The sequence below is a fragment of the Vipera berus genome (assembly GCF_964194415.1).
Source record: "Vipera berus genome assembly, chromosome: 1".
Lineage (NCBI taxonomy): Eukaryota > Metazoa > Chordata > Lepidosauria > Squamata > Viperidae > Vipera > Vipera berus.
In genome coordinates this window covers 23,735,929-23,752,686 of record NC_138202.1, presented here as the reverse complement: position 1 = coordinate 23,752,686, position 16,758 = coordinate 23,735,929, and the positions used below count along the sequence as shown (strand labels likewise).

At 35.8% G+C, this 16,758-nt stretch overlaps 1 protein-coding gene across 3 annotated transcripts in view; it reads right to left on the bottom strand.

Moving 5' to 3' along the window:
- The window catches only part of DDHD1 (DDHD domain containing 1), a 45,127-nt gene that overhangs the window by 16,816 nt on the left and 11,553 nt on the right, over positions 1 to 16,758 (bottom strand). For 2 of the 3 annotated variants that reach the window (XR_014028686.1, XM_081346156.1), the window contains exons 2-5: positions 11,096 to 11,266; positions 3,693 to 3,794; positions 1,383 to 1,511; positions 484 to 631 (exon numbers count right to left, since the gene is read on the bottom strand). Coding sequence is in view for 2 of the 3 variants with exons in the window: in XM_081346156.1 (XP_081202282.1) it covers positions 484 to 631; positions 1,383 to 1,511; positions 3,693 to 3,794; positions 11,096 to 11,266 (550 nt within the window). In the remaining variant the exon portion in view is untranslated. The remainder of the gene's footprint in view (positions 1 to 483; positions 632 to 1,382; positions 1,512 to 3,692; positions 3,795 to 11,095; positions 11,267 to 16,758) is intronic. The other variant, XM_081346157.1, reaches the window with a different exon arrangement.

The following is a 16,758-nucleotide window of genomic DNA, read 5'->3' as shown; positions in this document are numbered from 1 at the left end:
AAAAAAGTAGTGGAAGTGAGAGCTCCTTCCTTCCTTCCTTCCTTCCTTCCTTCCTTCATCCCTCCCTCCCTCTCTTTTTTCCTCTCTCTCTCTCCCCCACCCTCCTTCTCCTCCCCCCAACCTCTTATCAAAGTCTGATTTAATTTCACTTCTGAGAAGCAAAGTTTTTTGCAGTATTCAAAGGTGTAGATCAGAGCAAAACACTGCTCAACTGTCTAAATATCAGGTAAAAACTCTATGTTTATCTGATAAATTAAAAAAAAAATCAGTACTGTAAATCATCTAACATAAACTGTAAGACATTGCAATTTAAAATCAGTACAAAAAGATATTTTGTAGTCTAATTAAATAGCACACACAATTCCTTAAACAGCTCTTATGTATACTTAACACAAAATTAACGTATTTATATGTTGCAGCATTCTTCCCATTTACTGATATACATTAAAAATACAGGTTGCAAAAAACAAATGAAGAACTTACATGGCAGTATTCCTTATAATCCTTCCTTGCTCTATTTTCTGTCCAATGCCATGCACAACAAATACAATGTGAGTTGTTGGAGAAGGCTTGTCTTCTAATGTAGCTTCTTCAACATAACCTCTATGAAGTCTGGTCCCACTACTTGAAGCTGCAGAATGCAATTGGCATCATTTAATTCTGTCTTGAAAAGCCAATTACTTTGTGCAAACCATCTTCCAAGTGCCCAAGTAGAAAAGTTTCTTTAAATATTTTTTCCTCATTTGCTTTAAATACATTATATTGCATACTGAAAAATATACATACACAAGATATATACGTGTACTGCAGGAAGAAGGGTTCATAATTTGAGTAGATTTATTAGCATATTAACTTTAACCCTGCAATGTTACTACTTCAATAGCAGATATTTGTATGTAATGAAATACTAAGGTTACTAAGACTGAGGAAATCCAAGTTTAAACCATAAGCTCACTAGATATCTTTATGCCAGTTGTTACGTTTCTGCCTATTCTACTTAAAGAGTTTGTGAAGATAAAATGAAAGGAAAACTCAAACAAGATTTTGGATTACAAAAGAAAAGAAATATAGTTGCTATGAATAAATAATATTATATATATAAAATACTGTATGTTTTTTTATCTTGGGCTGGTCAACTATATTACAGTTGAAAAACATCCCTTTATCACAAACATTTAGTAAGTTTGGCAGAAACAAAAAAACCCCATACTTTATCATTTTAGGTTAGAAGGATAATTTTATAGTTGCCTTTCTGAGTAGCATATGTTCATTATTAAGTACAGTTTAGAGAAATAACCAGTCCAGTTTTTCACATTTTTCTCAGAACATACAATATATTCAGCAGAGATATTTTGACAATACACAGAAAACTCTAGTTTTACCTTTAGAAAAACCTAGCTTCTGAGAAACTGTTCTTGCAATTTTTGAAGTTGTTGCATCGCTATACAGATATACCTCTTCGACACTGTGCCAATCCACATGATTGCGACTCAGCTTTAAACTATGAACAGCTGTAGCAAAAAAAAAGGCTTTTAATTAAAAAAAACAACAGAACAGGAACTGCACCTCTTCCGGAACTAGGCATAGCAAAAAAAAAAAAAAACAGGGAGAAGGAAACACAAAAACAAGAGTATCAACACTACCTATTAGCATGTTACTCAAATATCAAATTGTGAATAATGGAAAACACATTTGTAGCCAGTAATTTCCAAAATGATCCATTTTTTTCTAAAAGCTCAAAAACGTGGGATTTTTTTTGTTGATCATAGTTAAAGAACCCTTTCATCACTTATTTCATTGCTTCTGTTTAAGTATTGTAATTTTAACTATGCTTATTTTGATTTTAATAACTTGTTATGAGTTAGCATAGCACTTCCAGCTATGTAATTTTCCTCTGGACAGATAAATGAAGAGTGTGTAGAGTATACATCTCCTGGATATAACTGAAGATGAGACTATTCAGTTCACATAAAAATATTCCGCACTTAACTTCTGTGTAGCATGCATTTATTATTTAAAATAGGGAATGTTTGGTTAAATGTTTGGTCCCTCTGCTGTTCCTTAAATAAATGTTAGCTGCCTGCAGTTCTCAAAAGTCTAATGCCAACATCTAGGAGTTTAAAATATTTATGTACTACTAAAGATTCCCATGATAGAACAAAGACAAACAAGATGACACATCTGTTGAAAAGACAAGATGTTCACATGAATAGTTTTTGGAGCAAAAGAAAATTGTGCTTTAAAAAGTACACACTTTTTAGCCATTCTCACATAAATGCTACTAGATGATAAACATAAGATAATACATTATGATGTGGTAAATTAGACGTTATATAAAAAAGGAGTCTGAATCCCACCTGTTTCATTTTTATTCTTTCTAAGGAGTAGAAGATTTGGGAGGAGAATATATGAAGTGGCAGAGTATTTCGCTGTTAGTAGTTTCTAACTTCTATATCCAATCTCATTGGATTTTTTTTAAAATGCACTTCTTCCTTAAGTACATTTAGCCTACAGAGTAAAAATCTTTGACCGTAAAGACTGAATGTTATGAGTTAAATATTCTAATTTCACTAAGAACAACCAAGGGTTTCCTAAGAGGTGTAGAATTATCCTATAAATCTTTAACTCATCAACTCTTACCCTGAGTTGTATAAATAATTGCAGGATATATACATATAAATGCATGCATATATAAACGTTGCTGATCAACAATAAGATGATTAAGTCCAAACTTTGAAAATGGATTTTTCAGAAATTATTTCTGAGGCCAAATATGCACACTGAGCACAACTCTGATTTTTTTTTATGGTTAAAATAGGTGTAAAGAACAGAAAACTGCCAAGGAAAGTATGCAAGGATGTCCCTTGTTAAAACAAGCCCAAACAGTGATGACTCTTCCCAATGTTATTTTACTGGACCTGTGATAAGCACAAAGCCTGACAAAACTTATGGTTGTTTAAACAGTAATTATTTTCTTATGAGCCCATGGTAAAAAGATAGGAAAAGTATTTACTACTTATGCTTTGATAATTTTGTTCCTTTCTGAGAATGAGAGTGCTGTTTCTATTCAGTTTTTATTCAAAATTCTTACGACAAGTCTAACAAAAAATGCAAATGAGCAAAGAACTTATTTCTATGATACATAGGGGCAAAACATCTGGCCCAATACCCATTTCTCTTCCTCTTCATTTTTTTTAAAATCTCCTACATTAATCCACTTCAACATTTTATATATTATTGTCAGTTTAATCAAAGCAATTTTATTAAAGTATCCAATTAGCTGAACAGTCATTTAATTATGATCTATATCAATCTTTCAGTAAACAACCGTTAAACAAATCATTATCTAGACAGGATTTGTTAAAAAAAAACCCTTGCCCTTTTGTTGAAATTGGAGGGCATTCCATGGCCAATGTTTATGTTAGTAACATACAAAATATTTTGGAATTTTAATTGTTAATATACTTTGTCAGAGCACCGCCAGCTTCTAATTTTCTTTGTTAAGAAATAAAGCAGGAGTGGTTTTGTTAAGATCCACAATGTCTCCTTTTTGTTTTGTTTTGGAATCAGGAACTATCAAAATGGTGCAGAGGGGAAAGCATTTGGTTATCTAAATGCTCTACAGTGCTAGCTACAGTGTAAAGTTTCCTATACAAGGAGAAGATAAGAACACAAATCTGTGATTACTGTACCTTCAGACCACTTGCGTTTAACCCCTGTTGCCTCTGCATTCTCCTTAAATCCTCTCCATTTGAACAGAGAATGGAGGGAGAAGATAGGTAGATAGTTGACAACTAAAAGTAAAGAGACCGAGCTTCAAAGTGAACTTTTGAGAAGGTTCATAATTGGGAATGATAGGGAATTATCCTAAAAGTTAACGAGCACACAAAACAAAATAAAAATATCATGGGTAAATGCTAGCAAAACAGAAAACCAATGATTTTATGGGGAACCAGTTAAATATGTAAGTAAATAAATAAATAAATAATTTCCCTTACTTGTTCATTGATACAAGTAAGATTATGTTTAAAGAGCAGAAAAACAACCGATAACCAATGTAAAAATAAATGGGTTCATCCATCACCTGTGAATTCATAGATATATCACTCAGCAATTTTACTGGGATTATAAAGCGCAACTCTGTAACGTAGGCTCAGGATATTAGGCAGCCTAAAGAGATGGCTAGAAACAAGGGAACAAAGTAAAAGGCCGCTGGTCGCTTTCCAGCTCTTGAAAGAAAGACAGGAAATTCCCCACATGCATTATCTACAACAAGACTTCCATTCCTGAACAGCACTGGAGTTTCCCTGTGGTGGTAAATGCACATCCACTGTGACGCTTTCAATACTCATTTTAAGCTTCCAAGCTATTCAATGAGAATATTGAAAAAAGTGAAACCCCTGAAGATTACTGTGCTGTAGTTTGATGGACTTACCTTACCCCCACAGGTAGATGCCAGTGCTGTTCAGTGTAGGAAGGGACATCCCAAGGTGAATGAATGCTGAGGTATCTCACAAGTGGCAAGTTAGGAATGAAGAGGAAGCTGCTGTGCCCCACCTAAGAAACAGGAGAACAATAAGCACCACCAAGGTCAGTTGGCATTCAAACAGGGAGTCAAGCTCACTTGAAAGACAAAACGTGACCATTTAAAAAACAGCTGAGCATAGGTTTGGAAGTCTCTGTTTGAACCCAAAACAAAAACAAAACCTTAAGTAGGTTCCTGAGAATTAGATGCGGTGGTGCATTTACTGGACCCAACTGATCTAATCAAGAAAAACATAAATTAAGATACTGAATAATGTTGTCCAAACCTCTGAATGGTCAGAGAAGTTGGCAGCTGCAACTAATTAGTAGCACCAAAAGAAAGATGTCCATATATACAAGTGACTCCCTCCTATCAAGATTGCTCAGTAGTCATTCTCGTAATTTCCAAATGGCAATTATACATTATCATGAAAACTTTTAACCACTAATGCTGATCCATTGCTCTCCTTAGACAGAAAAATGCTCATTGTACGGCATTTATTCTATCTCATCTCCTTCCAATCAACGACTGCTGATGATATATTATTGTGTATATTTTTCCATTTGCTGTGGTTGGCATGATATAGAAAATTTTGTGTAAAATATTATCCTTTAAACAGGGAAGATGGCATACAAAATCGTTGCAGAAATTTCTGTTCCAGGCCCAGAATACTAATTAATGCAGAAACAAAAGGGAAGTATTAGAGTGATGAATCTCAGAAGTTCTAAGATGAAATGTTATTGTTAACTTTGAATTCTGATTTCCTGCCTATTTAACTGTACAATCATTCTGTAAAATTTCTGGTAATTTACCAACTTCCCATTGTCCAAAGTCTGAAAAGACAGCCAAGAAATTAACGAAGCAATTGGAAACTGGAGGGTGAATTGCGCCAAAACATACAACATGATAAGGGTGTGTGAAAGACTACTTTTCATCTCATTATGGACTCTAGGAGCAAATACAGATGAAACATGTTTTTCTTTGAAATATTTTTTCTCTTCTCTTTTCCCAGAGTCTAACCAGCAAGTAAAGAGGAAAAAAGTATCTTTGTGTATTTGTGTGTGCTTGACCTAGGTCACAGGGGTAGGCAACCTTGGCTCTTTTATGACTCGTGGACTTCCACGCTGGCTCAGGAATTCTGGGAGTTGAAGTCCACGAGTCATAAAAGAGCCAAGGTTGCCTACCCCTGACCTAGGACAATGGGAGCAGCTGGCAGTGGCGGATAAGTGGATGGCCAAAAGGCCAGAGATAGCGGAGGGGGAGATAGGTAGGTGGGGGTAGTACAAGAGAAGATTTTATTTATGCAGCCCTTTATGCAGCCCTTTACATAACCACGGTTTGGGGTTGGGAGAGACTAAGCTGGGAATCACTTGGATTGGGCTGGGTCCTTGCTAATGAGAGATAGGATTTAGTTAATGACATCAACACGTACTGCCAGGATTGCCATCACTAAGGAATGCAATTATGTGAAAGTGCATATTATGTTTGCATCACTTAGTAATAGACATTCTGATCCTAATTGCCGTATTACCTCTATTATCAATATGCATACTAATATTTATTTTTAAGCTCCTTTCTCCTATGTTATAGTGCTACTGTGAGCCTTTAACCTATCCCAGCTGCTATTTAACATAGAAGATAAGCTTGGGCTAGCTTCAGTTCCATGCAAACAGTTTATGAAAGAACCTCAATACAGTTATTCTAAAATTGAAATAAAGTGATAAGAAAAATACTATATACAGTTATACCAAACTATACTATTTATATACTGTAATATGTAGCTTTGCCCTAGATTACACAATAAGCCAAACTAATGCCAAATAATATACCTAGGGCTACAAATGCAGTAGCAAAGAGCAGGAAATGGTGTTGGCAGCATTCCCAGCACTGATTAGCCATTAACTCTGGGCAAAGAGCATTAAAGCTTACCAGTATCCTTTATGCTGACTGGATTCAATCAGAAAAGGAGGGATAAGATCAAGTGCTTTTCCTATCTTACAATGTAAAAGGTCCCTTGTGATTTTAATAACCAGCAAAAGAAGATTCTTAGGCTGCACCGAAAGAAACGTGGTATCTTCTATTCCTAATTTAAGTGCAATTTGTACAATAGGTAAAATAATAGATCTACAGTAGCTGGTAAAACTGAGAGCAGTCAGCCACAAGAACCACTTCAACTTTTGTAGAAAAAAACAGAACCTATCTCTAGTGTTTCTATTTCTATGAATTAAACCACCTTAAAAACTGCCCATCAGTGACTCTAGAAATTGCTTGCAACTGAGGCTCAAAGCTGTGATACAGTAAATTGATTGCAGCCAGACTGCAACAGATTTCATGAAGTCTCAAATAGCTTTGCTATCCTGGTGATGGATAAAAAGATCACCCAATACAAAAAGGAGTTATTTTAAAAATGTTGCAGTTTCATTATATTTTATTCTTCCCAACATCAAGAAATCAAACTAAACAAATATTATTATATAAATCTGCTGGTCAACTCGGGATTTATCCAGCAAGCTTTATGGCTGCAAAATCCAACTCTGTGTTGCATTGCTAGTTACATCCACCTGACCCACTACATTAGGGAAGCAAAAAAATGTTGCAGGTCCCATTCCATAAGGAAATGGGACCCAAAAGAAGGGCCTTCTCCATGGTGGTTCCCTCCCGCTGGAACATCCCTGCAGAAATTAGACTGGCCCCCTACTTTGTCACTCTTTTGCAAAGCCCTGAGCTGTTTTTGCCAGTGGACATGGGGAACCCAGAGTGGATTGGAACCCATCAAGTGGCTCATTGACGTGTTGTTGCCGGGGTGATGATAGTGGTGTTACTGGTTTTTTAATATATATACTGTGTTTTTACTGCTTGTAAGCCTGCCAAGTCACTGTGAAAGATGGGTGTCCACATAAATATATAAATAAATAGTCACCATATAGTTATGGAAGTTTTATGTGCATTTCTTTATTTGTATCCTTAGATTCATTTAAAGAAAATATTAAAATATGTGAGATAGCCTCAGGCTTTGTGACTTGTATGAGTTAGACCCAATCAGGAAACTGATTCTTCATTATTATACTTTACTGAGAAAGGTTACATTAACAATCACTGGATCATAAAACAAATGAATCCACAGTTCTCATTCAAAGCACAAATGACGAGGCTCAATTTATCCTGCTGTACTTTGGACGTGTTTTGTGAAGATGTAGCTCTCTGGAGAATTCTGTAACGCTGGGAAAAATGCAAAGAAAGATAACAGGAAAGGAAAATAAGCAGCAAGATGGATGGGCCCCCAATTGCAGTTGCGATGGGTGTACCATTGGAAGATCTACTGTAAAGAATCAGAATAGGGACAGAGCCTCCTGGAGAAAATTTATGTGGCTATTAAGGGTCAACATTGACTTGATGGCACATAATCAATACAATAAAAGTATACAACTATAAGATTATTATAAAAAAGGCAATAGTAAACCACTTCTGAAAATCTTGCAAGGAAACCGCAAGGACTAGTCCAAGTGATGCCCTTCAACTGGAGACATTATAGCATGGAACACTTTTTTATTCATACCTCCAGCTGGACAGAGACAAACTGTACTAAAAGGTTCTCCTCCTTCTCCCAGGTCAACCATTGGGGTTACACAAGTTGCAGTTTCAAAACTGCTAAAATTAACATTTCAGAAGTGGGAGTACAACTTGGTCTCTTCTTTCTTCAATTCTCCTAGTAGTTGATTAGCAATATGTATTTTGTTAATTATTTCATTTTGCTTTAAGGCAGGAGTTCTTAAATTGTGGGTTATGATCAATTTAGGTGGAGGTCACAACATTTTTTTTGACAGCTGCTCAGGTTAGTGCAGACAAAGCAGTAATTTAAAACAGCTTTTGGTAGGTTTATGCAAGAACAGTGAAAAGCAAAACCTGAAGGAAGCTTTTAGAAATATCTGAATACAGATATCTTTGACTTACATCAGTTCTCTTAGTTACAGCTCAAAGTTACAAGAGCAAAGAAAAAGTAACTTATGATCATTTTTCACACTTATAACTGTTGTAGCGTCCCCATGGTTATGTGATCGAAATACAGATGCTTGGCAACTGGCTCCCATTTATGACCACTGCAATGTCCTAGGGTCGTGTGATCACCTTTTGTGACCTCCTGACGAGCAAAATCAATGGGGAAGCCAGACTCATTTAAGAACAGTATAACTAACAACTGCAGAGATTTACTTAACAACTATAGCAAGAAAGGTCATAACATGGAGCAAAACTCACGTAACTAATGTCTTGCTTAGCAACCAAAATTTTGGGCTCAACTGTGGTCATGGGTTGCAGACTACTCTATGTGGATCAAAAAGAATCCAACAATCACAGCAGCCCACCAATTTATGACTTCCAGTGTGGCACTGTAGGAAGTCATGAAGATGAGTTGGAGAAAACCACTCGGAAATGGTTAAGACATTTATCAGTTGCAGCAGCCCATTAAGCTCAGGGAGATGGGAAACTATTCAAAAGAGACTTAGACTTGTTCCCTGGGGTTTAAGAGGGAGGGAAGGGAAAACACAGGCAGACTTGCAAGATTCTGTTATTATAGCCTATCTCTATAAAGTATAGTTCTTGCCTTTCTATCGAGTAGATTTCCTCATCTGATTTACCTTTGTAGGGTTACAATCAATCTTTTAAGTCTGCCTGGGTTTTCCTTTCCCTCAGCATATACCCCAAGGAGTTAGGGAGGAGCCTCTGAATCTCTTCCCAATATTTTCCTCTCTCCCTGAACTTCTTACCATGTTACCGATTTTCTTTTATGCACTAAGATAAAACCTAAGATGACCGAACTGCTTATGCATCTGCTAAAAGTAAACTTAAATCAAGAAAATACAATCAAAGGGACATTAATTTCTAATGGTATATTTATTTCTTGCCCTAAACCCAATGAATTCATCCATTTTATTCACTGAAGGCAGGGTCATGTCCCACAAACTTAGTTATCATTTTAAGAGACACAGCATGGCTAAGTTTGAAACACTACTTTAACTGTAATGTATTGGATCTGTATGATAAACCATTGATTGTGCAGTCAAATGGCAAACCTTAATAAATTTACATTTCCGTGTAAATTTCCACATGTAGAAACCATGTTGCAATTCAGCTATCTTGGGTTCATTTTTGTGCTGTGGACTCTATTAATTACATGATTTCTGTGAGGGAAATTTAACTAAGATGATTCAAAAATAGTAGTTCAAAAACAATAACTACCCTGAAGTTATCTTAACTCTGACAGTAAGATATAATCTATAAACCAAAAAATCTATCATATTTCACATAAATTATTTATATAACTTTACATTTTTAAAGTTATAATGAATGTTGCATTCTCTATAACAGTAAAAAATTGCACAGAGGTATTAAGTTTTTCAGACTGGGACAGCTCTATGGATAAGCTTACCCATAACTACTGACTTTGCTGAAGGAGCTTCATGATTCAAATGCAGCTATTTTATGAGGTTTATCAAACAGATTTATCATACAATCCTTTAAGATTAAGAATGTGACTAGTGAAGAGAGATATGACCAAATTGTTCTTTAATTTTTCAAATTCTGCCTTAATAATAATTTAATCATGAACCAGATTTGTGTAAACTACATAAACAGATCACCTAAACAATGATCTCTTTAAAAGATTGCAAATAATTGCAATATAACAATTAAGCAAGTTTTCTGTTAACATGCACTGAGCTTTTATGTGCAGGGTAATTAGTAGAATCAATTTGTTCTGACTCACTTCAGATCAGTGTCTCTTAATCTCCCCAAATTTAAGATGCAAGGATTTCAACTCCCAAAATTTTGGTTGGCTAGGGAATTCGAGGGGGAATTATGGAAGGTGAAATCCATGCATCTTAAATTTACTAAGGTTGAAGATCACTGCTCCAAACACACTGAAATTAAAGGTAGGGTTCTGCCTTTGTTAAGTCATGATATTATCATGAATTTAACCAGTAAAACAGAATTTTAGCTTTACTGAATAGTTGACCAGCCAAATAAGTATTTGATTAACATTATTCTACCACTAAACTAGTACAAACTATTATTATTCTGAACAGACCAAATGGTTTGTGAAGATTCAGTCGAATCACTTAAAATTTTACTCTAACAAAAAGGAAAATAAACCAAATAAATGCAAACAAGTCTGCTTAACACAGATGGATGCAGTTTTAATAAATCATTTTTTCTATACCGTAACTAGAATCAATAAATGGATCCTTTAAAGATTATTCAAGTTACTACATTTTTCAGATATTAAAAGCAAGCAACTAAGCAGATTTATAGAAATGCCATATTTTAATATATATTTATTGCATTATATTGTTGATTTTAAAATGTTGAATGTATATTTTGAGAAAATATATTCATGGAAGAACAGTTCCTGGCAATTCTGTGTACGCTGAGGAAGACCTCTGACATTCTGGGAGATGTTCTGTCCATTAATGTGGAAATATAAGTGTAATTATCTAATTAAGTATCAGATGTCCTGCAAAAGCTATGACCATCATAACAAAGAGATATCAGGAAATTTTCTGTAGCAAATCTTACCCTCTTTTCTATCTATAGGTTTTGACACATTTGTGTCAGAGTTCTGCATCTGCTGCCCCTTGAAACAGCGGAGATGTTCCTGTTCTATCAGATTACTTTCTTCTTCTTCTAGTGGTTGCCATGTGCCATCAATAAACCATTGTCCACGCATCACAGGAATCTTTTCAGATTCTAAAATGGAAAGAAACAGAATATTAAGATCCAATGTAGACTAGAGCAATGTGGTTGAATATTTAAACAACAGACACCACATGAATGTATTTATTTTCCTAAGATTATACAGCACAAAATAATAAACTCTGCTATATTATAAAAATAAATAATAAGAAAATAATTTTATTAGTAGGCTATCTGTGTCTGATGATTGCTAATAAGTAAAAGGTGAAAGATTTATACGATCTGAAGAGAAACCAGAGTAATAAGGATGAAACTAATGAGTGATCAATGTCGCTGAAAAATCTCACATAGAATACTGGTAGTCCTCAATCTGTGATCACAAATGAGCCCAAAATTTCCATTGCTAAGCAAGACAGTTGTTATGTGAATTTTGTCCCATTGTAATACCGTTTTTGTGACAGTTAAGTGAATCATGGCAGTTGTTAAGTTAGTACCAGAGTTGTTAAGTGAATCTGGCTTCCCCTTTGATTTTGCTTGTTAGAAAGTCATAAAAGGTGACCACATGACCCCGGGACATTGCAACTGTCATAAATAAATACATGTCAGTTGCCAAGCATCCAAATTTTGATTTCATGACCATGGAGATGCTGCAACATTGTAAATGTGAAAAACGGACATAAATATTTTTTTCCAGTGCTGTTGTAACTTTGAACAGTCACTAAACGAATGATTATAAGTAAAGGACCACCTGTATTCATTTCATCCTCTTTGTTGCTGCTTGAGCTGCTGGAATTTACTATAGGATTGGAGTTCTTGAGACACATTGGTTTTAGGAATTTCAACTCATCTTCCCCGGGAAAAAAGTCGACTCTGAAGTTCATGATACCATGATAGCCATGAACCTGTCTCAAAAACCTTAGTTTTTGCTAAGTGTCCTAAGACACATCTGGTAGCTAAATAACATTTCAGCAAAGCAGGTTAAGACCTTTAACTATCTGGGGATTTTTTCCCATGCTATGGGCAACAATACATCTCATGTCAATTATGTTATCTCAAACATAGAAAAAAAAACAGTGCTGTTTTTACAATCCTATGTCTCGAAAGGAACCCAGCACATACCTGCAGTGATTGAAGATCTGAGCCTAGCTCCTTTGTGGAGTTCAGTTGGGCCCCTACAGGTGATTCCTTCCTCTTAGTTCAATCCAACTTTTTGAGATCAATTTTTCCAGTACTTCGCTGCATTCAGAACAGTGAACCTGGCCAACCTAAATTAGAAATTTCTGCCTGGATTTTTATTTTCTCCAATTCGCTTAAGCTCTCCTTTTTTTTTTCCAGCTGGCTTGTTCCCTTTAATTGTGACTGACAGCTTTCAGTCTTCCTGGCATCAGCCAATATATGACAAACTGCAACTTTATGGCTTTTCATGACTTGACATCACCCTGATGGGCTATGCACTCGCAGCAGCTGATCTTAAGCAGTGGCCGACTTAGAGCTTCAAGCAGATTTACCAGTTCAACCTAGAAACATTTTTCTGAGCCACTCTGCACAATCAGCTGGATATCTTAGTCACATAGCAGTTCCAAAATATAGAAGGGCTTTATCCTTGGCCAGATTCAATGTACTCTTAACAGCGATTACTGAAGGGAGATACCAAAAGATCCTCTTCAAACAGAGACTATGTCCATGCGGTGGAGGAATATGAAACAATGGAATGCAGATGCTTGTCCAGAATTATTATTTAATTTTTAATTAATTAAATTATTAATTATTATTTAATAATTATCACTTCATTATTTTTGAAGGCATTTTCAATGGAACACTGTTCTCATTCTACAGTGCTACAATTCACATGGTAAAAAGATAAAAGTAATGGTTTCCCCAGCCCAGTTGTGTCTGACTCATCTCCATTTCTTAGCTAAGGGAGCCAGCATTGTCCAAGGACGCTTCTGTGATCATGTGGCTGGCATGATTATATGCCAAGGCACATGGAACACAGATATTTTCCCACTGAAGTGGTACCTATTTATCTACTTGCATTTGCATGCTTTGAAACTGCTAGGTTGGCACAGCTATATTAGAAAGAACTAAGAAGCAGCAATGAAAATTTACTAGGGAAATAAGAATAGATAATGTGAGAACAGAACAGAAACAGATAATCAATAATGCATATACAGTATGATCATTCAAAGGCCTACACAAAGCAAGCATTCTTTTTTAAACTGCACATTTAAGGAAAAACAGCAAGTTCTCTCAAAGAATATTAGATATGTGATCCACCAAGAATACTCCTCTACTTGGAGTCTTGGGAGACTATGTGTAAAAAAGACTGAAAGTCTTTGCAAAAGAATGAAACAGATTCTGCCTAAAGATTTCAGCCTTGGCGATGAAAACCCAATAATCAGCCCAGCATCCATGAAATTAATAAAATGTCAAATGGGTAAGATGTTTAGGAAAAAAATACTAACAGAACTAATCATGGTTGAATAACTTTAGACAAGATGCCTGGGCTAACAGTGTGTTATCGCTATGTAAAGTCAGGCAGTTGTCTGACTATAGGTATTGCACCATCCCCATGGTTGCATGATCAAAATTCAGATGCTTGGCAACTGACTCATATTTATGATGGTTGCAATGTCCCAGGATCATGAGATCACCATTTGCAACCTTCTGACAAGCAAAATCAATGCGGAAGCCAGTTTCACTTAACAACTGTGTTACTAACTTAACAAGTGCAGTGATTCACTTACCAACTGTGGCAAGAAAAGTCATAAAATGAGGCAAAACTCACTCCACAATGTCTCACTTAGCAACAGAAATTTTGGGCTCAATTGTGGTTCTAAGTTGAGGACTCTCTGTAATTCAATAGGCATCAAGAAACAACAGGTGCAAGTCATAAGTAGTGAACGGTTCATATGGTTTGGATAAGGCTTGTAGAAAGACTGCAGAAAAATACTGTATGAGAGAATCCTATGGTGGAAATTGTTACTTGTTCTATAAAGTGTTCCTACTAAGTGAAAAAGAATGTTCACCACTTAGCAGTGAAAGGCATAAATTGTCACCAAATTTTTTTATTTTATTTATTTTAATTCCATTTATATCCCGCCCTTCTCCGAAGACTCAGGGCGGCTTACAAACTTAGCAGTAGCCTTCATTCTATGTATATGCCTGCTTGTCACAAATGAAACTCTAAACATATGAATCTTAAGAGACAGTAAATATGTCAGTGTGTGATATCTAGCAGCACAAATTCTATCATAAATTTCAGAAATTTTCTTGCATGAGAAGTTGATTCTCATGGCAAACAGTGTCAGACTTCAGAAAGAGGTGTATTAAATCTGTTCGTCAGAAACTCAAGTGCCTATTCAACTATAACAAAAGCTTCGCAACTTAGTCATAGCTAAATAAATTGCTTTAATGGAAATAAAAATCAAATTATGCATCTAAAGATTTGCATCTGCCCAAGCACATACAAAAGGGACGCGGTGGCTCAGTGGGTTAGGACGCTGAGCTTGTCGATCAGATGGTCGGCAGTCTGGCGGGTCGAATCCCGAGTGCCGCGTAACAGAGTGAGCGCCTGTTACTCGTCCCAGCTTCTGCCAACCTAGCAGTTCGAAAGCACGTAAAAATGCAAGTAGAAAAATAGGGACCACTACAGTGGGAAGGTAACAGCGTTCTGTGTGCCTTTGGCGTCAAGTCATGCCGGCCACATGACCACGGAGATGTCCTCGGACAAGCGCTGGCTCTTCGGCTTTGAAACAGAGATGAGCACCGGCCCCTAGAGTTGGAAATGACTAGCACGCATGTGCGGGGGAACCTTTACCTTTAAGCACATACATCAAGCCCTTTAAACTTTATTAGTCATAGATTTAAATCCCAAGCCTTTTATTTAGTCATTCCAAATTAATAGATTTTGAACCATTCTTTTCTCAGCTTCAAGATTATGTGGCACCTACAGTATTCAATGTTTATTCAGTGTTGGGTCTGGCTTGAGCACTGATTCCCACCTTGCCTGCTTCAGCTTTTAACATGCAGTATTTTGACATTCAATGGAGATTACATATTATTCAATGACTATTTGGTTAATAGAATCAATAGGGTCAAAATGTAATGATCTAGACCAGTATTTCTTAAAACATTTTTTCCCTCAGGACCCCTTTCTACTTTTAAAAATTATGCAAGACCCCCAAAGAGGTTTTGTTTATATAGGTTATATTCATCAATATTTACCATATTAAATATTAAAATAAAATAATTCGCTGCTGCTACTGGTTCTCATGATTGCTTGATGGCATTTTAGTATTATCTACATATCATTTTGATTCTGAGAAGCCCTGAAAGAGTCTTAGAGGGATCTCCAAGATCTAGGAGACACACTTTAGGAACACACTTTAAGAAACACATCTGGCTTAGACAAAATCTTTTTTTTCAAAAGAAAATAAAAAAGAATAAAAAAATACAATCCGAAAGATACAAGAAAAAAAAGGGGTGGTGAAAATAAAGAAAGAGGAAAGAGAAATAAATATTTTTCCCTCTTCATGTAAAAACAACTTTAGTAACTTATCACTATCTCTAAATTAAACCTAATTTCTGTTTTCCCCATCACTCACCTCTTAGATAAAGAAAACAAATTCCAAATGCTACATCAATCAATTGTTGTCAGCAAAAGTCCAGTAAGGATACCCAGATGTATTGTAACTATTTTCTTCTTTTAACTTAGTCAAACAAATCTATCTTATAAAACTTCTCTGAATTTTTAAATTTATTCATTAACCATTTCAAAGTCCCAGAGATAATTTGCTGATCATCTCTGTTTCCAAGTGAAAAATCTTCAGGAGTTTAAGAGATTGTTTTATATCAATAAATAAATTTTATCCTGTTGTTTGTCATTGCTAAAACCATCTTTCCAAATCTCAGCAGAGCATTCATTTAGGACCAGAAGAAACAAATTATCCAAATTAGTTTCTTGGTTTAATATCTGTTCTCTCCTCCAAGGAATAAGTCATCAATCACATCCTTTTGTATTACATTTAAATCATCTTTTAAATTAATTTTATAGATATCCACTGTTCTTATTTTGTAACTTCATTAGAACATGTTCTGTCAATTTTATCAAACATTTGATCGACCATCTGATCGACAAGCTCAGCGTCCTAACCCACTGAGCCACAGTGTCCCTTCAAGTGATTACATTAGAGTAATTTAGTAGATGTTCTCCTGTGCCTGACATTTTCTCCACCGCCCCCAGTGGATATTGCCTAAACAAGCTGTCTCTTTCTGACTTGCTTTTCTCTATAGCTCAGCCAACCCTTAAAACGTACTAACCACCAACCCTTAAAATGTACTAACCACAAGCTTGGTTCTGTGACATTAATTAGTTGATTAGAAGCTGGCAGAAGTCCCTGCAGTTTCTTTCACAAGATTTTGGAAGTGGTTTGCCATTGCCTTCTTCCTAGGGCTCAGAGAGAGTGACTGGCCCAAGATTATTGAGATGGCTTTGTGCCTAAGGCAGGACTAGAACTCCTAGTTCTCAGTAACTACTGCATCAA